Genomic DNA, 25678 nt, shown 5'->3' with positions numbered 1-25678 from the left:
AAACAAGAAAAAAATTAGAAAATTATACTTTTGTGCAGTCGTTTCGTTGCTTTCATCCGCAGCACTAATTGTAAGTTTTGAAAACTCTATACGTAAAATAACTGTTATGCAGGGTTGTCACTATAGGAAAAGATAATAATGTGTTTTCAGAACAGCTAAAAGCTTTTGATATAAGAAAAAAATTTGTCTGAAAATTTTATATGTATGTGTGAGTACAGATTTGGAAGAAGTCGATAAGTAAAGTAATATAAAAAAAATTTTTTTGTTCTCGATATAAAATCTAATTCATAGATTGATATTATCCAGCAAACACAAAGTTAAATGTAACGTGCTTGTTGTTAGTAATTTCCCACTCAATAATATAATTGTAATATAACACACGTGTTATATTATAATTACGTTGTTGAGTGGGAAATTACAACTAACGGCACGTTACATGTAACTTGGTGTTTGGTGGGTAATATGTGTACTTTAATTCTGGAAAAGAATTTACAGATCTATAAAAGAAATATATACGAAGTCTCATTAATGATGTGCACGAATGACTTTACATTATCGACCCCCGATCAAATTTGAGAGGCAGTCCAGCATCTCCTTAAAACCTATTTTTCCTTTTATGTACATCTTCCTCATCAGTAAATAGCAGGTCTGGCATGTGGGCAGTGGAACAACACTTGACGGGATAGTGGGACAACACTTGGCGTTTTATTATAATAGCATTTTTGGCCAAAATTATCGGCGTTGAAATTTTCTTTGTTAATCATTCACACAAAGTAAAAAATGTTGTGTTTGTTAAAAAATATTCTGGTTATAATTTTTATATTAAAGTTTAACATATTTGTTTGTTACTTTAACATACTGCTGTTGTGTTAATTAAAGTAAAGTGTTAAATTATTAGAATAACTGAAAAAAGGTATAAAAATAACACAATGTGCACACACTTTTAATTTTACACAATAAACCCAGACAACAAATTTACATCCATAGTACGTCCTTGAGACATCGCGCTAGTTATCCCGCGATTATAACGAGATTGTCTCATGGGATGCCCATAGGATAAAAAATGTCTACTGTCTTTACCGCAGTAGGACGATCTTGCTGACGTCCTAAAGACGTCCCTACGATAGCCCAAGATCTCCATAAGACATCAAGAGGATATTGAAATTTACATCCATAGTACATCCTTGGGACATCACGCTAGTTATCCCGCGATTGTAACGAGATCGTCTCATGGGATGCCCATACGATAAAAAATGTCCACTGCCTTTACCGCAGTAGGACGATCTTGCTGACGTTTTTAGGACGTCAACAAGATCGGCCTACTGCGATAAAAAAAAGCGGACATTTATGATCCTATAGGCATCCCATGAGACGATCTCGTGACAATCGCGGGATAACTAGCATGATGTCCCAAGGATGTACTATAGATGTAAATTTCAATGTCCTCTCGATGTCTTATGGAGATCTTGCTTAATTCTGCATCCGGAAAAAACGGTCACCCATCCAAGTGCGAACCATCGCCGACGTTGCTTGACTTTGAAGATCGTACGCATCTAACGCTTCGTGATGATCCATGAATACTTCATGTTTATCATTACATATTATTTTTTATAAATCATTTTAATAGATGTTGTAAGAAGGATGAAACATGTATAGTTAACTTACAATTTTTTTTTTATAAATAAATATAAAGTTTTACAGTTTTTTATTAATTTTACGTATGCGAAATAAGATGTGAAATATGATGAAAACTTATAAAAAGATCTGTGTTTGCTCTGTTTGGGTAAAATAAAATAAAAAAAATAAGAACTAGATGTCATTTTTTATAATTTTTAATATTGTTAATATATTGTTTCAATAAGTGTAATATTGTCGTAATTGTCACATTTTTATGTTCCTGAGAGCTCCTATGGACGTCCTCTGGAGAGTACGCTTTGCTCGTCTATTTGCTGTTACAACGGGATATTTTTAAACCGTCCCGCATTGAGCTTGAGTAGGACGAGATCTTACTGAGAACTCCTACGGATGTCCTCTGGAGAGTACGCTTTGCTCTATTCCCTGTTACAATGGGATATCTTTTAATCGTCCCGCATTGAGCTTGAGTAGGACGAGATTTTACTGAGAGCTCCTACGGATGTCCTCTGGAGAGTACGCTTTGCTCGTCTATTCCCTGTTACAACGGGATATCTTTAAACCATCCCGCATTGAGTAGGACGAGATCTTATTAAGAGCTCCTATGGATGTGCTCTGGAGAGTACGCTTTGCTCATCTTTCGCTGTTACAACGGGATATCTTTAAACCGTCCCGCATTGATTTTGCGTAGGACGAGATTTTACTGAGAGCTCTTATGGATGTCCTCTGGAGAGTACGCTTTGCTCGTCTATTCGCTGTTACAACGGGATATCTTTAAACCGTCCCGCATTGATCTTGCGTAGGACGAGATTTTACTGAGAGCTCTTATGGATGTCCTCTGGAGAGTACGCTTTGCTCGTTTATTCGTTGTTACAACGGGATATCTTTAAACCATTCCGCATTGATCTTGAGCAGAACGAGATCTTATTGAGAGCTCTTATGGATGTCCTCTGGAGAGTACGCTTTGCTCGTCTATTCGTTGTTACAACGGGATATCTTTAAACCATTCCGCATTGATCTTGAATAGGACGAGATTTTACTGAGAGCTCTTATGGATGTCCTCTGGAGAGTACGCTTTGCTCGTCTATTCGTTGTTACAACGGGATATCTTTAAACCGTCCCGCATTGATCTTGAGCAGAACGAGATCTTATTGAGAGCTCTTATGGATGTCCTCTGGAGAGTACGCTTTGCTCGTCTATTTGCTGTTACAACGGGATATCTTTAAACCGTCCCGCATTGATCTTGAATAGGACGAGATCTCATTGAGAGCTCTTATGGATATCCTCTGGAGAGTACGCTTTGCTCGTCTATTCGTTGTTACAACGGGATATCTTTAAACCGTCCCGCATTGATCTTGAGCAGAACGAGATCTTATTGAGAGCTCTTATGGATGTCCTCTGGAGAGTACGCTTTGCTCGTCTATTTGCTGTTACAACGGGATATCTTTAAACCGTCCCGCATTGATCTTGAGCAGGACGAGAGCTCTTACTGAGAGCTCCTATGGACAACCATAAGACGTTTTATCTTGCCAGGACAAAAATGGGATAAAATCGAGATGATCCCGGGATCAATTTTGCTGTGTGGGTTCAGATATCTCATGGAAGAGTTTCATTTAAGTTTCTTGAAAATGTTATTCTTATGATATCACAGCTAAATGATATCAGCTTAATGTCTCATAAAAGATACCACAATGCTGTCCGATTTTTGCTCCGTCCATGCGCGTCGTAGTTGACTCAGAAATCAGACAACACTATAACATCCTGAATGAGAGATCCATTTAATATTTAAAAAAATTATCATAAAGATAATGTTTTCAAAAATAACGGTTTGTCTACAATTACTGCGCACAAAAAAGCACAAAATCTAAATTTATCATGTACTGAACAAAAACAGAATAATAAATGTACTATTCAATTTTTCTTAGAATATATGATCTATATAGTTAAAACCATCTAATTAACCATTTGAACACTTCAAAGTATTAATGCTAAATAGATCGCAATTTCCATTAAATTATTAAGAAGGTTATAGAAAAAGATAAATTTAACAATGAAATTAATAAGTAAATAAATTAATGCTATTTATTTTTAATATGTTTTGCAAAATTTAATTGCTTTTATAAAAAATAATACAATTGCGTCAGTTTATAACATATAAGTATATGTAAACAATAACAAGTACCCATATCGATGAGTCAAATTGGCATAGCAGATAGAGTACAAGCAGTGTTGGGTAGTATCTCTATACATGTATCTAGATACATGTATAGAGATACATTTTGTGTATCTGAACCTGTATCTGAGATACATTTGAATTAGAGTATTTGTATCTGTATCTAGATACAAAACACAGTATCTGAACTGCTTTTCAGATACATTTTCAGATATATTTTCAAATACATTTTCACGTACTTTTTGTCTTTATTGGGAAAAAAATGTTTTTTTAAGGTCATTTTTGATTTGCTATTACTGTCGATAGCGTCATTTAGATTTGCGCAAACAGTACTTATGTATGAAATAACTTTGCTATCTAGTCTATAGAATCATTAGATTTTGTGCATATTATAACATACATTATTAATATTATTATTATTATTATTACAATAAAATATAATTTAAAAGACGAGAAACGCAAGTTTACTCAACAACTCAACAAACAAATAAAAAATTCGGAAAAGACAGTAAGAGTTCAGCGATAGGTATTTATGCGCAACACAAAAATGTAATTATTTATTTTATAATGCGCTTTTCGTGTTGCGCACAAACATTTAAATTTTTCAGATTTTTTATTTGAATAATTTAAGAGTATCTGATACATATCTGAGATACTTTTAAAGTATCTCAGTATCTGTATCTACATTTTGATTTGTGTATCTGTATCTGCATCTAGATACATTTTTTTATAAGTATCTGTATCTGTATCGAGATACATTTTAAAAGTATCTTACCCAACACTGAGTACAAGGTTTGTAATCCTAAGGTCTCGGGTTCAAAACCTACCAGAGGCAAGTAAGAATAAAATAAAATAATATAATTTAAATTTAATTAATTCGTAAAAATTTGTCCTAAATTTAATATATGTACTGTTGATAAAAATAATTTAAAAAAAATAAAATTTTTATTTTAAATTTTTATTTTGTCAATCATCTATCGAGGCTCCATGAAGCCTCTACTAATGATCCACGCAACGTCTAATAGTCCTCTTTGACGACCTCTAATGGAGGTCTAATGGACGTCCACAATGCGGAACTGTGGATTTCTAATGGCTCTATATTGGACGTCAGTTTAAACTTCCATGGCAGACTTCCATTAGACGTCTACTGGAGGTTTTATTTCTATGTGGGTTGGTGGGTGGTTTTATTGCAGAATAACTCCTACGCTAATGTATACAAAATCCTATGCTGATATGTACAGTGTAATCTCGCCGTGCGAGGTATTCGTGCGCTAGGTGCTGGCGACTATGTCGCGGCGTGCGTTCGTGTGTATCGGTGCGGTGCCGTGATTGGTTGCGGCAGCGCGTGTGATCGGCGTCGGTGCAGTACCGTGATTGGCCGCGGCGGTGCGTGTGATCAGTGTCGGTCGGCGCGGCGCGTTGCTACGCTGTGGCCTTAAGGCCTGTCGCTACCCAAAGAACACATTATAGTCAAAATGATATCACATTGATGTCATAATTACATCACGACAGAAAAAGTCAAAATGATAATTTTTGGTAACAACATTTGACGGTTTATTGACGTCAAAAAAATGTCATGCTTGTAATATTATATATTTAGTATTATAGTAATGTGCAGGGTTTTTCTTTGCTAGTTAAAAGAATTTTTGAAATACATTTATAGAGTAAAAACACATGTAAAACAAATTTATTAAAATGTTTATATCTTATAATTATAATAGATATAATTGAACAAACTATATATATATATATATATATATACAGGGTGTAATGTAATCGGAAGCCATCCCGTAATGGGAAGATAGACGGGATCGAGATGAACATAAAAGTCCAACATTGTCTTGGGTTAGGTCTATCAACAATCGAGATATAAATTTTTCAAATTGTACGAATGAGAGCGCGCCGTGTGAAGAGCCGAGACGCTCGAGCTGTAGCGCGGCCCACTGTGTCGAGCATTGGCTGCCGGCGGCGGGGGGAAAGGAGCAGAAGCGGCGCCGCTGCCTGTGCTTCGCCGCCCTCGCGTCTCGCCGCACCGCGCCTACACTCGCGGCGATGGTCGCTACGCACATTCGCGATTACTTGACAAATTAGGAGTTAGCAGAGATATGACAAATTAAAACCGTAATAAACTGCTGTGATTAAGAAAGTCGAAAGAGCAAAAGCGATAAAAACTTATGGAATCTACAAATAATCTAATTTCTATCGTAATTGTGAATAAGTAAATTAATAAAAGTTTTTCGTACATTCACGAAAGAATCTTTCTTTTTCTTAAATATCTTATTTACAGTATCATACAATTCTAACTTTGTTTCTCATCGAATTGTGTCGTACTGTTAAATCCTTGATGAAAACATTAATAAAAAATTACCATAAATTCACGATTGATTCTCAAAGTAATAATTTTCTTTTATAAGTGTATTATAATATTTGCCGCATCAAATTCTCTCATCATTTCTTATCGTTTTTCTTTTCATGAAATGTTAAATTAACGAAGGTTTATCACAATTAACATCTATGATTCTTCATACATTCTCTTTTCGTAAATATTTAATTAGAAAATTACAAAATGCGCAATATATCCATATAATATGTTACACTCTTTGTTCATAACACGATAGAAAAATATCTCTTGATGTAACGATTTCATAATAGATTATGCCTTCTACGATAATTATGCTTAGAGATCGATGTTCAATATCAAGTATTGTTAATACAAGAAGAGTTTTTCTTTCATAACGATAGGGAACTTGAAATTTCTTTTATCTTTAATTACATTATTAATTACGACAGTAATTTTTACTGATTGATTCAGAACAGATATAAAAAAAAATACAAGAATTTAATTGATTACTCTTTTGTAATCCATTACTTGTCTGAATAAAAAAAAAGAATTTCAAGAAGTGATATCATTGTCTATCGTTCTCTCGTTTCCTGTTAGGAAAGTATATTTTCTCGTTGGAATATGACAAAATATCTACGGAGACATATCATTGATATCAATGATATCACTTCTTGAAATTCTTTTTTTTTATTCAGACAAGTAATGGATTACAAAAGAGTAATCAATTAAATTCTTGTATTCTTTTTTATATCTGTTCTGAATCAATCAGTAAAAATTACTGTCGTAATTAATAATGTAATTAAAGATAAAAGAAATTTCAAGTTCCCTATCGTTATGAAAGAAAAACTCTTCTTGTATTAACAATACTTGATATTGAACATCGATCTCTAAGCATAATTATCGTAGAAGGCATAATCTATTATGAAATCGTTACATCAAGAGATATTTTTCTATCGTGTTATGAACAAAGAGTGTAACATATTATATGGATATATTGCGCATTTTGTAATTTTCTAATTAAATATTTACGAAAAGAGAATGTATGAAGAATCATAGATGTTAATTGTGATAAACCTTCGTTAATTTAACATTTCATGAAAAGAAAAACGATAAGAAATGATGAGAGAATTTGATGCGGCAAATATTATAATACACTTATAAAAGAAAATTATTACTTTGAGAATCAATCGTGAATTTATGGTAATTTTTTATTAATGTTTTCATCAAGGATTTAACAGTACGACACAATTCGATGAGAAACAAAGTTAGAATTGTATGATACTGTAAATAAGATATTTAAGAAAAAGAAAGATTCTTTCGTGAATGTACGAAAAACTTTTATTAATTTACTTATTCACAATTACGATAGAAATTAGATTATTTGTAGATTCCATAAGTTTTTATCGCTTTTGCTCTTTCGACTTTCTTAATCACAGCAGTTTATTACGGTTTTAATTTGTCATATCTCTGCTAACTCCTAATTTGTCAAGTAATCGCGAATGTGCGTAGCGACCATCGCCGCGAGTGTAGGCGCGGTGCGGCGAGACGCGAGGGCGGCGAAGCACAGGCAGCGGCGCCGCTTCTGCTCCTTTCCCCCCGCCGCCGGCAGCCAATGCTCGACACAGTGGGCCGCGCTACAGCTCGAGCGTCTCGGCTCTTCACACGGCGCGCTCTCATTCGTACAATTTGAAAAATTTATATCTCGATTGTTGATAGACCTAACCCAAGACAATGTTGGACTTTTATGTTCATCTCGATCCCGTCTATCTTCCCATTACGGGATGGCTTCCGATTACATTACACCCTGTATATATATATATATATATATATATATATATATATATTAGTATTATAGTTTTCATAATTTTAGTGTATTGTTTAATTTAATGTATTGCTCTAAAAATAGTTCTATTGCAAAATTAATTATTACCTGTACATATTACATATGCATAATGTACCATAAGTATAATTTCTATATAAGCTGATACGTTTTTATATATTAAAATTAGAGATTAGTCATCTTTTCGTCACGGAGCAAACTCAGATAGCACAGATGATCCTTTTAAGTTCAAAAAGAATTCACCTTTTTTTATTCTTTAAGAGTTTACATAATCTGTTCGAAATGAGTTCAAGAAGAGTACCATATTTAAATTTGTTATAAATTCACATAATGTAGTCAAAATGAGTTTAAAAAAATTCAATATTCAAATTTGTTATGAATTCATATAATTGATTCGAAATTAGTTTAAAAAGAATACCACATACAAATTTATTATCAATTTATATAATTTAGTCAATATTAAAATTCTTATAAAGAGCCATAACACTATAGAAAGGTATAACAAATATAAGTGTCTTTTTATTTTTTTTGCTTTTGACAACGCATAAAATTTCTATAACACATTTTTTGATTTTAATAAAAAGAACATAAAAATATATATTTCTTTGTTATTTGTAAAAAATACTATTATTATCTAAATAGTATATAAATACTTTATGCTATTATATATATAGTATATGTATATACATATATATATATATTATTTGTCATAAATTTGATATATAACTAAATAAATATTTTTTTTATTATAATAAACGTATAATAATGCGTTTAATAAAAAATTTGTAAAAAAAATGGTAAAAAAGTACGTTATATATTTTTATATAAAATCAGGAAATGTTAATTCAATAATATACTATAATAAAATATGCGAAAATTTTATACATAATTTATACATGTATAGTAACAATAAGAGAGTTTCTCACTTATAATAATAATATACTAAATTCTCTATTTTTGTAGCAGTATATTTTTAAATTAACATTTCTTAAAATTTCAAAAATCCTTTTTTTTACACCAAATAGCAATTCTTTTTTGTACTATAAAAAAATCATAATAAATTCAAAAAAGTATCTCGATAAAGTTTTATTAGAATACTATTAAAAAATAATTTTAAATTCAATGCGAATTCTTATAGAACATAAAATGAACTTTATATGCATTACAAAAGGGGCTCAGAATTGGTGACATACAAAAGAACTTTTTTTGAACTCTTAAGGATCCTTTTGGTGCAGAAATGGGTTAGAAAAAGACTTCATTTCAAAATTTGGGTGTTCAAAAAGAATTCTTTTCGAATTCGTTGTGCTATCTGGGAAGTCATCTTTTCGTCACTAAGTGGCTAGTAGCAGATACTGGAGTCAATTTTTGGTCATACAAAAAATGCGTGACTATTTCGAATCAAAATAAAGTCATTTTGACTTTTTGTTGACTTTAGTGTGTTCCTTGGGTAGCGGCGCTGTGACGTGCGGTGCCAGCCTGGCTGACGGTGCGCGAAGCGCTGCGGCTGGCGGCGGTGTACCCGGTGTCAGCTGTTCGGCACATCAGCTGACGCGATCGACGTTATCGTTTCGATCATCCCGCGTGAGTGGGAACGATGCACTTGCACACAATTCAAATGAACACAGTGCATTTAGACACGGTGCTTTTGGACACGATATCCTGCACACGGTTCAAATGACCACCCCAGGTAGCAAACTCACGTCATTTTGACGTCCCAAAATGGTCATTTACTGACTATTCTTGACGTCACAAAATGACGTCCTTATGACGTTAAAATGACGGTCGAATGTCACAAATTCCTGACGTCATGAAATGTACCGTATTTTGACGTCATAAAATGACGTGAACAATATGTTGTCAAAAAGATCTCTAAAAGATATCCTGTTTCTGAAAATGATAACATAAAGAGACTTCTAAAAGATAACATATAATGTCAGAATGTTAACCAATGCGTCGTTTTTTGAGAACAGAAAGATATCATGAAACTAATATCTAAAAGATTTCTTAAATCGGATATCTTTAAAATGCAACTAGAGATTAAAAAATAAAATAAAAATTTCATTTTTTTTATTATTCTTATCAACAGTACGTACTAAATTTGGGACAAATTTTTATTAATTAATTAAATTTAAATTATATTATTTTATTTTATTCTCTTACTTGCCGCTGGTAGGTTTTGAACCCGGGACCTTAGGATTACAAACCTTGTACTCTATCTGCTACGCCAGTTTAAATCATCGATATGGGTACTTGTTATTGTCTACATATACCTATATGTTATAAACTGTCGCAATTATATTATTTTTTATAAAAGCAATTAAATTTTGCAAAACATATTAAAAATAAATAGCATTAACTTATTTACTTATTAATTTCATTGTTAAATTTAACTTTTTCCATAATCTTTATAATTTGATGGAAATTGCGATCTATTTAGCACTAAGACTTTGAAGCGTTCAAATGGTTAATTTGACCATTTTGAAATTATTTCCAACATATCTAAATGTTTTCTTAAAAAAGTTCTCTTAAAGTTAAATATAATATGCTTATATAATATGCTTATGCCTTACGCCTTAAATCTCATTGTATAGACACCGCTTTAGAGCGTGTTTAAAATACGTCTTAATGACGTCTTTATGTCCCGATTTTGGATGTGTGCTGTTTGGGAAAATAATCGTCAGATCATGACTGAAATATGACTTCGAAATGACGTCATCATGACGTCAATTTTAGGTCATGTAAAAAAATGGTCATTTTGACGACATATGACCAGATATGACCATTTTGGGACGTCAAAATGACGTTGGCTTGCTACCTGGGACGGTGCATTTGCACACGGTGCATTTGCACACTGTGCATTTGGACACGCACAAAAAAAATTTTATGAAAAATGTACACCAGTTATAAGCACACGTAAAATTTGACCACTGATATTTGCACACGAAAAAATGCCCACCGTTCACTTGGACATGTAAAAGTTGCACACTATTCATTTGCACATCGCTCACTTGCACACCGTTCACTTGCCCACCACTCATTTGCACACCAAGAAATGCGCACTGATCATTTGCACACGGAAAGATGCGCACCGATCATTTGCACACGGAAAAATGCGCACTGATCATTTGCACACGGAAAGATGTGCACCGATTATTTGCACACGGAAAGATGCGCACTGATCATTTGCACACAAAAAGATGCACACCGTTTATTTGCATACCGTTCTGTTGCACACCGTTCAATTACACACCATTTAAGTCGCAAACCCATGTGGTGCAGTGAATGCTTTACACACACACACACACACGCGCGCGCGCGCGCGCGCGCACGGGGGGGTGCAAGGGGGGCCTTCAATGTGCGCTCGAGGATGCCTAGCTCAGTGCACCAGGAGGTACGCCCTAATGGAAATATATTTCTGAAAATTTTATTAAAGATTTCTCTCAATTGACCCCTTTTCACTAAGATTCAGTAAGATTCGTTACATTTAATTGAAATTAATTAAAATTTATTAAGGTTTCTTTAAGATTCATTAAAATTCATATAATTTATTTTTTTGTTAAATAACAATAAAATAAATTTAATGAATTTTATAAAATTTTAATGAATTAAATGAGTTTTAATGAATTTTAATGAATTTAATGAATTTTAATGAATTTCATAAAATTTTAATGAATTAAATCAGTTTTAATAAATTTTAATAAATTTTAATGAATTTTATAAATTTCAATGAAATCGGTCAATTGAAAGAGATTTTCAATAAAATATTTCCATCAGGGCGATTTGCTCAGTGCGCAGGCCGAAGAAGCTCTGTCTCTTATCGCGAGTGGAGGGTTTATAAACCCTCCACTCGGTGGTGAGGGAAGCAGAGACGAGCGGAGGGAGTGTGCGAGGTAGGGGATAACTGCCTTACTTCCGTTCTAGCGGCAGCGGAGGAACGGCTCGTTATATCTCCCCCTCGGCAGACCCTGTCCTTGTAAACAAAAAAAGAGACTTCGTTTTAAGAGCCACGAACCATCGCGGCGGCGCCGGATAACAATTTTACGCCCGTGCACGTAGCGGTACCGTTGCCCCGAACGGATGCGGTCCCACGGCACGGTCCGGAAGGCGTCCTCGGGAAAGGGTTCCCCTAGTGTAGCGATGGTCGCTGGGATCGGTGGTCCGGGCGGCGGTGACGTCATCAAGGACGTCGCTGGTGGTGGCGGTCCGGTGAAATACCCCGGCGTCGGCAGCAGTGCGGGCGTCGTCGGCAGCGGCGTCGGGGGCAGTGTGGGTCGCGGCGTTGGCGGCGGCGTCGGTAGCGTCGAGAGCGGCGGCGGCGCTGGTGGGGCCGTCCCTGGCGGAACCGTGCTGGGTCCCGCGATCGTCAGTGACGCGATGTCCGGTATGGGGTTGGGCGGGGTTGTCGTGCGCCCGGTGGCCTCCTCGTGGCCGTTGTTGTTGTCGTCATCGTCGTCGTCGAGGTCCAACAATGTGGATTCGAATGTGGCCAGGAGCGCGGCTTGACGGGCAGCAGCTGTGTCGGCGGGAGCCGGCTCGTAGAGGCGCTCCTGCCGAGAGCAGGTCCACTGGCGGATGGTCGGTGGTCGTCGTACTTCGTGCGTCGGCGACGTTGTCTCCCGGATGGTGGTGGGCGGTTGACTGATCCCCTGAGTGCCCGGTTGTTTCGGTGGTGGCGGCTGTGCTGTTGCCTCGAAAGGCCGATTGCTTACCGGGATGCGTGGTGGTCCGGAGATAGCGCGTGTGAGACGCTCCCGGAGAGTGCTCCTTTGCTTGCCCATGCTGACTGTCTTTTCCTTCTTCACTCTTGTCGCGTCTTATATATCCTCCCGGTCGTGTTTTGCTTCGGCGTCCTTCAAATCCTTGACATGTGCGGTCCCGATGATCTTATTGTTTTGATCCCGCAAGCGGACGATGACCGGGGAGATGTGCCTGTCAACGATGAACGGTCCCGCGTATCGGGATGCTAATTTACCCGCGAAGTGTTTCTGGGCGTTCGACAGCGGATGTTTCCGGCGTGTTGTCCTATGTCCGGCCTTCAATCGCGCCTCCGCAGATTATAAGACCGCGCTTGTTTCGCTGTGGCTTCTTCTTGCCGGCGGGTTCGAACTGTTCGCGCATTTTTTTAAAATGCCAAACTCGCGCGGCGGGCCGGTCGGTCGGTGCGTCACCCAGGGTCTGTTCATTTCTCGCTTGTAGCGTGCCGGGAGCGGTAAGTTCTCGTCCATACGTCAACATTGCCGGCGTGTATCCAGTGTTCTCATGGATAGCGGTATTAGCGGCAAACGTCAGCTGCGGCAGGTGTCGATCCCATTGGCGGTGGTCCTGGCCAATGAACTGCACGATCATTGTCTTCAACGTCCTGTTGGCTCGCTCGACGGGATTGCATTGGGGCGAGTATGGCGGCGTTTTTCGGTGTTCAATTCCGGCTTGGGCGATTATGTCACGGAACTCGCGGCTCTCAAACTGCCGTCCATTATCCGTGATGACTCTCTTCGGGCATCCATGTTGAAGTATGATGTCTCGTTTAACGGCTCGTGTGACGGTGGAGGCGGTGGCTTGTCGTAAGGGCCTGGTGATGATCCACTTCGTGAATACGTCTTGGCAGACCAGTATCCACGTATGGCCTTCGGATGACCTTGGCAGAGCCCCTATTAAGTCGATGGCGACGACCATTTTCGGAGCGTCTATGGCGGTGTGGTGTAGAAGCCCGGCCGTTTGTCGTTGTATAGGCTTGTGCATTGTCGCACGTAATTGGCGGCTTGCCGGAACATCCTTGACCAGTAATACCTCTGCGCCAGTCAAGCGAGGGTCTTTGTTATTCCTAGGTGTCCTGCGATAGCGGCGTTGTGGCACTCACTCAGTGCCTCCTCCCGTAGCGGCAGGCACAGCTTCCAGGCGAATGTTATCGGTCGAGTGGCGTTCATGGAAGTGGCGGTATAGGCGGTCGCCTTGCACTCTATCCGGATATTTACGCGGCCTGAAGTATCCGTTGATGCCATTTGCAGGGCGAGATGGCTGCCAGATCCTGTCCATCGGTATTTTCCTCTTCTTCTTCCCCCTCCTCAAAGGGCTGGCGTGACAAAGCGTCCGGTACATAGTTGAGGGCCCCCTTCCGGTACTCAACGGTAAAGTCGTGCTGCTGCAGTGCTACGGCCCAGCGAGCTAGGCGGCCGGACAAGTTGTCCAGGAACCGTAGCCATCTGAGCGAGAAGTAGTCAATGATCACTTTGAACTTGTAGCCCTCCAGGTATGGCCGCATCTTCTCAATTCCCCATACGACGGCGAGACATTCTTTCTCGGTGGCCAAGTAGTGTCCTTCGGCCGGTCGGAGGGCTCGGCTGGCGTAGGCTATGACCCGTTCGTTTTCACGGATGTTTTGCGTGAGAACTGCTCCTAGTTCGGCATCGCTGGCGTTAGTTTGCAGGACGAACGGTATCGAGAAGTCCGGACATTGTAGCACTGGGGCGGTGGCCAAAGTGAGTTCCAGATGCGCACAGTAATAAACGGACACAGCAAGCTGAGTGAAACGGACACAGTAACAAACGGACACAGACCAAACAGACACAGTAATAAACGGACACAGTGCGAAACGGACACAGTAACAAACGGATACAGTGCAAAATGGACACAGTAACAAACGGACAGAGGCCAAATGCGCACAGAGCAAAACGGACACAGTGCGAAACGGACACAGACCAAATGCGCACAGAGCGAAACGGACACAGTGCAAAACGGACACAGACCAAATGCGCACACTGCACATGCGCACGGACCAAATGCACACACGGAAAGTCGCAAACCCATGTGATGCAGTAAATGCTTTGCACGCACACACACACACATACACACGGGGGGAGGTGCAAGAAGGGCCTTCAGCCTCTCTCCCGCACCCACCCCGTCCAAGTCGCTAACCTATGTGGATTTTACTCTGCTTGCAATGTACATGGATTGCATTTGATCCGTGTGCATTTGGTCCGTGCGCATTTGGTCTGTGTCCGTTTCGCACTGTGTCCGTTTTGCTCTGTACGCATTTAGTCTGTGTCCGTTTGTTACTGTGTCCGTTTCGCACTGCGTCCGTTTCGCTCTGTGCGCATTTGGTCTGTGTCTGTTTGTTACTTTGGCCGTTTGTTACTGTGTCCGTTTATTACTGTGTCCGTTTGGTCTGTGTCCGTTTCACTCAGCCTGCTGTGTCCGTTTATTACTGTGCGCATCTGGGACGCTCCCGGTGGCCAGGCAGTCCCTTATTTTTTTAAATGCCTGTTGCTGTCGACCATTCCCATCGTTTACCTTTTCGTAGCAGGTCGTTTAGCGGTGCTGCGGTTGTGACGATTTGCGGTATGAAGCGGCGGTACCACGACGTCATCTTCAGGAATCTTCGGAGGGCCGGTAGGAAGGTGGGTGGCGGGATGTCCATAATTGTCCTCACTTTTTCGAGGTCGGTTCTCAGCCCTTCTCTGTCGACGACGTGGCCCAAGTATTTAAGGCTGGTGCATGCGAAGTAGCACTTGTCGGAGTTGATCTTGAGGTTGGCCCTTAGTAGCCGTTGTAGCACCTCTCGTAGGTTCTGCAGGTGTTCCTCGAATGTTTTCCCCAAGACCACTATGTCGTCTAGGTAAGCGAAAGTGCGTATCTCCATGTCCGGCCCGATAACGCAGTCGAGTAGTCGCTGGAAAGTGGCCGGAGCGGCGTGTAATCCGAAGGGCATGACGGTGAATTGAAATTGTCCCCCGCCCGGGATGGCGAAGGCGGTCATGGTCGGCTAGATTGGAATGAGACCTGCCAGTACCCGTTCTTCAGGTCGATGGTGAACAGGAACCGGGTCTCTCGGAGCTGGTCGAGTATGTGCTGGACCGGATAGGCGTCTCTCTCTGTGACTTCGTTGACCTTCAGGAAGTTTATACAAAAACGGTATCTTCCATCCTTTTTCTTTGCCAGGACGACTCCGGAGTTCCACGGACTGCTGGTTGGTTCGATGTGCCTCTCTTTGAGCATGGCGTCGATCTCTTGGTCCACAATGTGCTGCATAGCGGGGTTGAAGGTTTGGTACCTTTGTCGGATCGGTTTCTGTCCCTCGCATAGTCGTATACGGTGTTCGGTGAGCGGTGTGGTACCGCGCTGTTGCTCGAATTTCGGTAGGTATTCCCCTAGGAGGGCTTCGAGCTCTTCCTGTTGTGCGGGGATGCAGGGGGCGAGTCCGGTGGTCGCCTTGTCGTCCGGTGACAATGCCGCGATCTATGGTAAGTCCCATCGGAAGCCGACCTTGCGGAGCAAATTTATCCCGGTTATGACGGCGGAGGTCAGGCCTGAGCATGTGGAATGTGTGCCACCCGCGGTAGCGGCCTATTCGGACCTATGCGTGTATCTCCTCTTTGATTGTGCTGGTTCGGCCGTCGGCCAGGTGTACGGCGGCGGAAATTAGTCGAACTCGGGCGTACGGTCGTATCTGCTCGGCGGTGTCCGGTGCCAGGTAGGACAGGACGGTCCCGCAGTCCAGCAAGGCGGTGTACTTGCGGTCAGCGATCTCGATGTTCCCCTGCGGTCGCGGGTCGGTCGGTGTGTCGCGAGGGTTGATGCTCGGTAGCTGGCTCCTTAAGCGCTGGCGTCCGTGTTGGCAGACGGGGGGGCCCCCTCTGTTCCCTTGGCCTGCTTGGCGTTTCCCGGGGTGCTGTGACAATTGCGGGTCAGCACTCCTTCCTTGCCGCATTGGGAGCAAAACAGCTTCGGTGGTCGCTTACAGAATCGGCGGGTATGTCCGCGTTGCCCGAAGCCCCAGCATTCGCGGGGGTCGTAGGCGGGAGCGATGGTGGCGGCGGAGGCCTTTGCCTTGTCTTTCGGCTTCTCTGGTGCTTGATAACTCTGCTCGTACTGGCGGGCGCGCTCGTAGTCGTCGGCGAGTCGCAGCATCCCCGGGAGGTCGGCAAAATCGGTCCTTCGGATGTAGAGGTGGCCGCAAGTGGTATCCGCTCGAGTTTGTCCTCTGGTGGCATGCGTCCGTATCGGCGTATGAGCGTACAAAACTTCCCGGTCGAACAATCTTACGAAGCCGACGTCGTTATTCAAATTAATCTCAATCGCTTCTCACAATGACTAAAAACAGACCAACAGCACACACGCCCGCACACACAATTAAAAGGCGACGTATTTTCAATTCAAGCGAGCACCCGTCAAGCAACAACGCTCCAAGCTCAGGACCACGACGCCCGTCACCGCGCGTGCGCAGGTCTGTTCAGAAATTCATGTTAGTCACATCGCACCCACGCCACGCCGCCAGAGCGATGCTCGCGCTGCTCTCAACTGCACGCTCTGCCTTCCTCGTAGATGTGGGGAAGAGCACTGTTGCAAAGGCTATTATTCCGTAACAGGCTTCTCTTACCGCTTCACAGTGGGCCAGGAGACCAGAAAAAATGGCCAAAAGTCAAGATTTTGTCGGATTTTAAAAAAACTTTATGTATAGGGATTTTTGAGGTCGTTAATGACAAATATAATGTCAAAATTTAAAAATTCAAAATAACGGATACAATATAGCGACTAAAATTAATAAAAATTGGTTCGTTTTAATAAAACTAAATATATGGCAGTTTTGGAGATCACGAATATGATGTCAAAATCTAACAATTCAAAATGGCGGATCCAATATGGCAAACACAACATCTTTATCAAGAAATGTAAAAACATGACAATTTTAATGCAAATTTTTAATCAGAGGTTTTTGAAGACGCTGATTACAAATATGCTATTTAATTTTTTAATTAAAAAAACAAATAAAAAACAAATGGAGTCCGATAATGTCCTGCAACCTTCTCGCGGTAGATCTCAGAAATTATAGTTATGTAGGCTAATTGCGAATTTAATAAAATATTTGATTTAAATTTTTAATATCCTATCTTCATAGACATCTGACCACTTACATTTATTTGTATTACAATTGACTTTTTTTTGCCATTTTCAATTCGTCATTTTGAATTTAGAATTTGAATAGCAAATTTGTAATCAGAGACCTCGAAAACCCTTGGGAAAAAATTTTTATTAAAAAACGACAAGTTTTTGCATTTTTGGTCTGCCATTTTAAATTTGCCGTTTTTAATTTAAAAAATTGAATAGCATATTCGTAATCAACGTCCTTGAAAATCTCCAATAAAAAATTTGCATTAAAATTGCCATGTTTTTGCATTTCTCGTCCGTCATATTAGATCCGCCATTTTAAATTTTTAGATTTTGACATCATATTCGTTATTAGCGACCTCCAAAACCCCTATATATAAGGTTTTATTAAAATCCAACAAAATCTTGACTTTTGGTCGCTTTTCCAGTCTCCTGGCCCATTGTGCACCGTGGCATTTGATCGCGCGAAAGATGCCTCATGTATATATTATTTTTTCAAACGTAAATAAAAAATGGCATAAAGTTGCATAAGTACGTTAAAGTACATAATATAAACAACACATTCCATACTTCTTTTTTTTTTAAATGAGTTATGGCCGATTATGAATAATCAGTATACAAAATTATACTGAAGAATTTACTAATTAAGCTGATAATATTAGGAATTTGTATGTAATTTTGATTATTTATACATGTAATTAATTTTCATGTATTTCACTCATTCCTATGTATACAAAAACGAAGCTAACGGGCCCTTCAAATAATAATATATATTTAATTTCGACGTTTGCAACAAATAATCTAGAGAAGAAAAATAATGCTTAGCTACAGATTAAAATGCTGCCAAAAGAGTACGAATCGATAAAAAATGTTAAAAATTGTATCCCAGCAACTTCAAAATATGCACAACATAAAGACGTAATTTATTTCATAAAATTTTTAAGTTGTCTTTTGGCCACTTTTTCCGGTCTCCTGGCCTACTGTGCGCTTATTTCATAGTTTCTATCAATGCCTTATATTTTTCCTTTTCATTTAGTTGTAGATATTTATTCTCTTCTAACCGTTCCTTTTTTGATATTATGATTTATGAATATTCTTTGCATTTTTTTGTGCTTATTCTGCTTTTTTTCTTATATATTTCTAGTTTTTCTTTAATTTCAAGTTCAGTAAGATGGTGATCTAATTCCCAAGTGTCGACCAACTGATTATATTCTATCTTGTCCAATAAATCTTCGTTACTAAATAGGAGATCTATATTTGAGTCTTTTTGACTTTTTTGACCCTCTTCTCCCATTCTTGATAATGTATTCATGTTTAATATGTACATACCTTTTTCTTCAAATTCCTCTAGCAATCTTTTTCCATTCTTGTTTGTATCTGAACAGTTCCAAACTATGTTATGCGCGTTCATGTCACCTAACACAATTAAATCCTGTTTCTTAGGGATGTTTTTAACTATACTGGACCAAGTCCTTGCTGAATTTGTTCTACCCGATCTTTTGTATATTCTCACGACTTTTTTGTTCTTTTTCTTGATTTTTCTACCTATAATATTTATATTGTTATACTTTGCATTTCTTTCTTCTCCTAAATTAACCTTTTCTACCTTTATCTCTTCCTTGAGGAAAATGGCTATTTCTCCAGCTCCTCCCTCACCTTCGTTATATTTATTTTGTATTATTGTTTTGTACCGTGGTACTTTAAATTGTTATTTTCTTATGCTTTTTATTTTTGTTATTATAGCGATACCATACTTTTGGATTTCTTCTCCATAGTTCAGCATATTTGTTTGTCTATTTTCTTGCGTTCCATAACACTTCTTTAATTTCCGTCAACATGTTCTGGCTTGTATTGCTGAAAATTAGATCAAATTAAATTAATCAAATCAAATTAGATTAATTAAATCAAGTATCTCTTTTTCCAGTTCGTTTTCTTCTTCTAATACTATGTTTTCCTGGACTTCTCTTGTATCCCGGTCCCATTGTTTATTAGAAATAATGCCTCCCGCAAAATCTACTTTTCTATACTTTTCCCTTTCTTTGTGAGTGAAATCGTCATTTTGTATACTATTCTTGATGGATCTCTGAGCTCTCTAAAGCCCTCTCTAAGGGCGGAATTTATACACAGTTCTTGAGACTTGTCTTAAGCAGAGCTCGACTTGAGCCAAGATCGACTTGAGACCCAAGTTCATCTTAAGATAGCTTTACATTCATAGACGGACCTTATAAACTCGAATTTGAACTTAAGATTGCCTTGACGAAGCTTATGCTTGAGCATCCGACTTCGGAAATATTCGGGATTTCTAGTGAATTCCTACAAATGTACCAATAGCATTAAAGATACAAGTGCAGATATTTTACGTAGATAATATGTTAAATAAATAATTGTATTAAAACTTTTTGCTTTTTTGTCAGGTTATTATTTCCGATCAGATCTGAAAATTAATTGTAAAAATAAATCTAATTAAATAAAAGTACAATTCCAATAAACATCAAATAACATTACATCTGATTATCATTTCTAAACAAATTAAGCCATATAACATATGTTGTACATAACATTATATTATATTATTGAGTGAGAAATTATAACATTGACGTAATGTTGTTGTTATTCATAATTATGCGAATTTATTTAAATGGAAAAATATAACCTTAAGATATAACCATGTTTGTGTGAAAATTCTTTGTGATTACATTTTTTTGTTATTCTTATTTATAATAAATAATTCTTTCAGAATGGCAACGCTTAAGAGAACTATATATTTGGATTTAGAAAAACAAGTATTCCTGGAAATTTTGAAAAAATACAAACACGTAATTGAATCAAAAAGTACAAATACGTCTACGCTGAAAGACAAATCAAAAGCTTGGTCGATTATTACAGAACAATATAATAATTCTTCTTTAACTACTAAGGTATTAAAGTTTATTTTACAACTTTATATTTTATAATTTAAATTCTATCTTTATCTCAACAAGAGATAAGATAGAATTTAAATTATAAAAAATAAGGTAGAGATAAAGATAGTAATTAGCTAATTATGTTAATCAGAGATGGTGAAATTAGCCCTTAGCTTAATAAAGTTTTTGTAATAGTTAATAAATTTATTTTTTATTGCCGCACTGATGAACTAGTTCACACGGCGTAAGTTAGAATGAATTCCACCAGTTCATGAGTTCAACCAGTGCAACAATAATGTTTCTTATTGTTAATGTTTACAGAGAGACGTACAACAGTTGAAAAAGTACTGGTTTAATTTAAAACAACAAACTAGAAATATATTAACTGCTGAAAGACAATCACGATTTCTAACTGGAGAACCACAGGAAAATATAAGTGAAGTTGATCCGAATATTCAGGATATTATTTCTGATTTAATGACAACGGCACCAACCATTTCTTCAAGCAATCTTTTCACCCAAGAATCTACAAGTAATTTAAATATCCTTAAATAATATATGTCTTTGTAACAAATTAAAGAAATTGTATTTGACAAAAGCAATAATTAAATGGAATGTTTGTTTTTTAGATCGACAAAAAAAAGTTTAAAAAGCAATCCAACAGAATTCTAAAAATATTGATGATATTATTAACGAAGAACATCCAAAAAAGCAGGAAATATTAACTTCACCATCCATCGAAGTAGTATTTGATACAAGTAAGTTTAATAATTAATTTATACAAATAAAGCTTTTCATATAACAATTGTATCATTAAAATAATTATTGTTGATTACATATGTGTATAATTTTTTTAAATATAGCAGGCGAAGAAATAAACAACAATATAAAAGTTGCATCAGACATTGACGATTCAACATCTATAGAGAGAGAATCCAACAGCCAATCTAGTGGTATGTCAAATGATATTTAAATATTATTTTAAATAAAATGTACAAGTGTATGTGTTCTTTTTTAACAATGTATACAAAAATTTTACTTTAGATATATTTATTGAAAAAGAAAATGAAGCCTTATTTGATTTAAAGAAAAATAATAAACATATAAATGACAATTTGTCTTCTAATTTAAAGAAGCAAAAAACGGATAGAATTACATTAATATGTAAAAAAGAAATAGAATTAGCAAATGTAAAAATCAGCCATGAAATAGAGATGCATAATATTAAGAAAAACCGAGAAGAGTTTATTAATAAAGTTACAAAGGAAAAGATAGTAATTAGCTTATTGTTGGAAAAAAAGGAGTTGCAAGAGAAATACAAGCTAGCAAAGTTTCGTGCTCAAAAAGAGATGTAAGTAATTTTTTCAAACAAAATAATTCTATTTTAAAATGTTTTTTAAATTTTAGGGGAGAACATTACGTTTCGGATGATGTTTAATGCTTAATTGCAAGCGCACGCATAAGTGTTATTTAAAGAGATATTAAGTTTTACTTTGTTTTATTATTTTATTTTATTATTAAAATATAAAATTATTAATTACATACTAAGTTAATATGTATATGCTGACAAAGATGATCTCGTTTTTTTTATGTAATTATGTAATAACAGTTTGATATGTGATATGTAAACCAGTTTGATATGTGATATGTAAACATAAAACCAAATATAAGTTACATTGAAATAAACATCGCACAATGACAATTCTCATTTCTCCCACACGCATTTAAAACGCATTACACCACTGACTTCTCATTAGATCATGTCTCTTTCTTCTTTTCGTCATCGCCACCTTTAATGCCGCGTGCTTTTAGAATCTTTTCAACTTGCTCGCAATTCAATCTATTGTAAATGACATGTATCCATCTTCTTGATCTCACTGAGACTGAATGTAGTTTTGCAGAATCTTTACATCTTTTCTGTTTGTGTCGTAACTGACAATGGAACATTTTATCCAAACCTAAAATATAAATTTTATGAACTCTGCTCTGATTATTTCGTAACATAATAAACGATAAATACGTACAAACTTGGATAAAAATAGTGTCAAAATTTGGAATTTCCTTCTTCAAGTTTTCAACAAATTGCTTATTCTCGAGAATCGACATGAAATAATATTGGGTAATTCTAAAGACACAAAGCAATTTATTATTGTTATATTATTTTTTCAAAAAATAGATACTGATATTTGGATAAAATATTCTTACCTTGTTTTTCACAAATATCAATGCTGCTACCGCTGCATTCTCCGCACTGAACGCAGCTAATTTTATAATTGTAACCAGAGAGCACGGGATCGAAAACAAGTTGGCGAACTCGAGATGCGACGACACACCATAATGCGTCCAACATTTTCTTGACACCATCTACAAGCAAATTTTAGCAAGTGTTCGTCACATAAACTTGAAAATGTAGCTCGAAAAAAATTATGAGATTAATATATCTAAAATAAAAGACAAAAACGTACCGACTCGAATTATTACAAGAAACTTGCAGTGCAATACATTTTTCAAAAATAGTCGCGAGCATCTCCAATAAAGATCCAATTCTGTTCTTCGGGCACTCCAAAGGATAACTATCGATCCAACTGCCAACCCAGTAAACACAGAACATAGCAGCAACATTGCGGCAATGTTATAACATTGTGGCAATATTACAGCAATATTACAAAATTGTCGCAATATTGCTACAATGTTCTGTTTGCTGGGAATGTGTGTAAAACTGAACTCTCCCAAATCTATTTTTTCGTTGCGGAACAAAATTGTATTCAATACATTGACAAAATTGGTCATCATGGAACAAGACGTTTTATCTTTACGACAGCTTATTAAATTAGGCGACCATCTTAACTCTGTTAGTATGTAGTATAAATGAAATTCCGGTTGTTTACACTAAAACGGAAACAACTTGACGTATTATGTCTTTGCTCGATTAAAAAAAGATTAAATATTTTTAATTACCTGTAAAATATTTTTAGTTGCCTGTTATTGACGCGACGCCAATTTGCTCCATTCCGCTTCACTACTAATTAAATAATTATCGAACTACATTTTGCCTAATAACATGACCATCACCAGGTTGCCCATGAGGTTCATTGTAGGGCAGCTCTTCATTATTTTCAATTGCTACATTAGGTTCTGGTTCCTCTGGGAGAACGTCCTTGTAATGTAGTGATAAATTATGCAAAACTGCACAAGCTGATAGAACTCTAGTACATGTTAATATGTTTTAATGATAATCCTCTTGATAGACAAGGAAATCGCCTTTTCCATATTCCAAAAGTTCTTTCAACAACCATTCGTGTTCGTGATTGAATTTCATTATACCTGCAAATAAATTTTTTATAGCATGTTAATTTTTATTGGTGTATCTCCTATAATTTCTAGACATTTGCCGCAATTTTCTTTATTAATAATTTTATAATTATTCATTATTTATTAATTGGAATTTTATAAATCTGCTCGATCAAGTTTATTTCACAAATATATTTTTTTTGTCATCGTATTTTGTATTTTCTCACTTCTAAAGTCATAAATAAAGAGAATTGCAACAAGAGATCAAAAGCCTTAAAACTTATTATATTCTGCTTTCTTAACCTGTGTTCGTCATCATTTTGTGGATTTCTGAACGGTGTTAGAAGAAATATGAGAGAGGGATATCCTGAATCTCCAACTAACATTCCTGTTAGTTCACGTTGTTGAAACCGCATAAAAACTCGAAAATTTTGGAAAAATCGACTGTCATGTTGACTTCCTGGCCATTCGGGGACAAGATCCAAAAATTCCGTTCGTGGTCCTACAATAGCCTTGAACATACAAAACACAATAAAAACAAAACAAAATAACAACAAAGCTAAATGTATGTACCCCATGCAAATAGATATACACCATGCGGAATGGTCTACTCGCAGCTAAATAACATTACATTTATTAACTTACCTGGACATTTAAGGAAAAATATCCCTTTCTATTTCTATACATTTCACCTATTCCTCCAAAGTTATTACTCACTAATCTTATGTGGGTGCAATCTATTGCCCCACTAATGTTAGGAAGTCCAATAGCTCCATATCCATAGCCTAATTCTTTAAATAGATTTTTATTTTCTTCTATGGTTGCTTCATTTGTTGGAAATTTGACATAAGTATTTAGATAAGTAGCTAATATAGTAGTTACTTTAAATATAATCCTGCTAATTGTAGATTGTGGTAAGTTTATGAGATCTCCATTTACTTTCTAAATCATAAAGTAATACAATTATTTCTATAGTTTCTTTAACATTAAAGACGTAGTATAAAGAATATATATTACTTGAAAACTAGCAGTAGCATAAAATCTCAGACAAATTAGTAGTTGAATAACTGGTTCGATTGAAAGACCTCGCATATTTGTTAAACTGTTCACAACTAAAGGTAGTAGTCCATACATAACAGATTCTTTAGAAAATCTGTATCTTATGTGGAATTCATGTTTACGATAAGCAGTAAATGGATTAATTGCATCTCGTACGTATCGTTTCTCTCGTATTATGCCAATATTATTGTATTCTTTATCTGAAGAGGATTCAGAACTATCAAATAAATTAATATCAAATATGCCATACAAATTTAATTCCATGATGTTTTAAAATGTACAGTAAATAATTATTAGTTTATTGGCTAAACTATATTTATCCTAAAAATTATATAACTCATAATATTTTTAGTCGTTACCAAATCATAATTCCTTTACTAAGCATTTTTGTATATATATATATATATATATATATATATATATTATTAACAAAATATTATCAATAATTTTTTATAAATTAGTTTAAGATATTACCTGTCAAATTCGATATACATTCGTAATGTGTCACAATAGCAGTTTTTTAGTTTAATTTTGTTGACTCTTTACTTAAGATTGAG

At 36.9% G+C, this 25678-nt stretch overlaps 2 protein-coding genes and 1 long non-coding RNA gene across 6 annotated transcripts in view; 1 reads left to right on the top strand and 2 right to left on the bottom strand.

Annotated features, from left to right (window-relative positions):
- Positions 1–12764, bottom strand: part of LOC105840012 (SEC14 domain and spectrin repeat-containing protein 1-B) — a 31521-nt gene extending 18757 nt beyond the window's left edge. Inside the window, exon 1 of the mRNA XM_036289054.1 lies at positions 12049–12764. Coding sequence (XP_036144947.1) covers positions 12049–12764 — 716 coding nt within the window. The remainder of the gene's footprint in view (positions 1–12048) is intronic.
- A 6218-nt stretch (positions 12765–18982) lies between these two features.
- On the top strand, positions 18983–21923 carry LOC118646346. Its single transcript, XR_004963920.1, has 3 exons — positions 18983–20786; positions 21093–21529; positions 21635–21923. It is a non-coding gene; the product is annotated as an uncharacterized LOC118646346 (long non-coding RNA).
- Positions 21924–22041: 118 nt separating this feature from the next.
- LOC118646275 (putative nuclease HARBI1) lies at positions 22042–25313 on the bottom strand. 4 transcript variants are annotated; one of them, XR_004963816.1, is made up of 5 exons: positions 25080–25313; positions 24708–25004; positions 24366–24574; positions 22796–24095; positions 22042–22729 (listed from the first exon to the last, which is right to left on the bottom strand). XR_004963816.1 is itself a non-coding variant. In XM_036288793.1 (4 exons), the coding sequence occupies exons 1-4, from the start codon at positions 25194–25196 to the stop codon at positions 23978–23980; spliced, it is 741 nt and encodes a 246-aa protein (XP_036144686.1). In that variant the 5' UTR covers positions 25197–25313; the 3' UTR covers positions 22042–23977. The 4 variants fall into 4 exon arrangements, 1 of the variants encoding a protein (XP_036144686.1); XR_004963814.1 differs by having other exon boundaries at positions 22042–23135; positions 23237–24095; XR_004963815.1 differs by having other exon boundaries at positions 22042–23660; positions 23730–24095.
- Positions 25314–25678: the final 365 nt, after the last annotated feature.

Source organism: Monomorium pharaonis, chromosome 6 (genome assembly GCF_013373865.1).
Source record: "Monomorium pharaonis isolate MP-MQ-018 chromosome 6, ASM1337386v2, whole genome shotgun sequence".
Taxonomy (NCBI): domain Eukaryota; kingdom Metazoa; phylum Arthropoda; class Insecta; order Hymenoptera; family Formicidae; genus Monomorium; species Monomorium pharaonis.
This window is presented reverse-complemented; position numbering and strand designations above follow the sequence as displayed.

Excerpts from the sequence above, each read along its gene's own strand:
- LOC118646275 (XM_036288793.1), bottom strand. The coding sequence starts at position 25,196 with ATGTATGGACTACTACCTTTAGTTGTGAACAGTTTAACAAATATGCGA. Across the intron at positions 24,575-24,707 it reads ATTTTTCCTTAAATGTCCAG|GCTATTGTAGGACCACGAAC; the intron begins GTAAGTTAATAA and ends TGTATGTTCAAG. Across the intron at positions 24,096-24,365 it reads CAAAATGATGACGAACACAG|GTATAATGAAATTCAATCAC; the intron begins GTTAAGAAAGCA and ends ATTTATTTGCAG.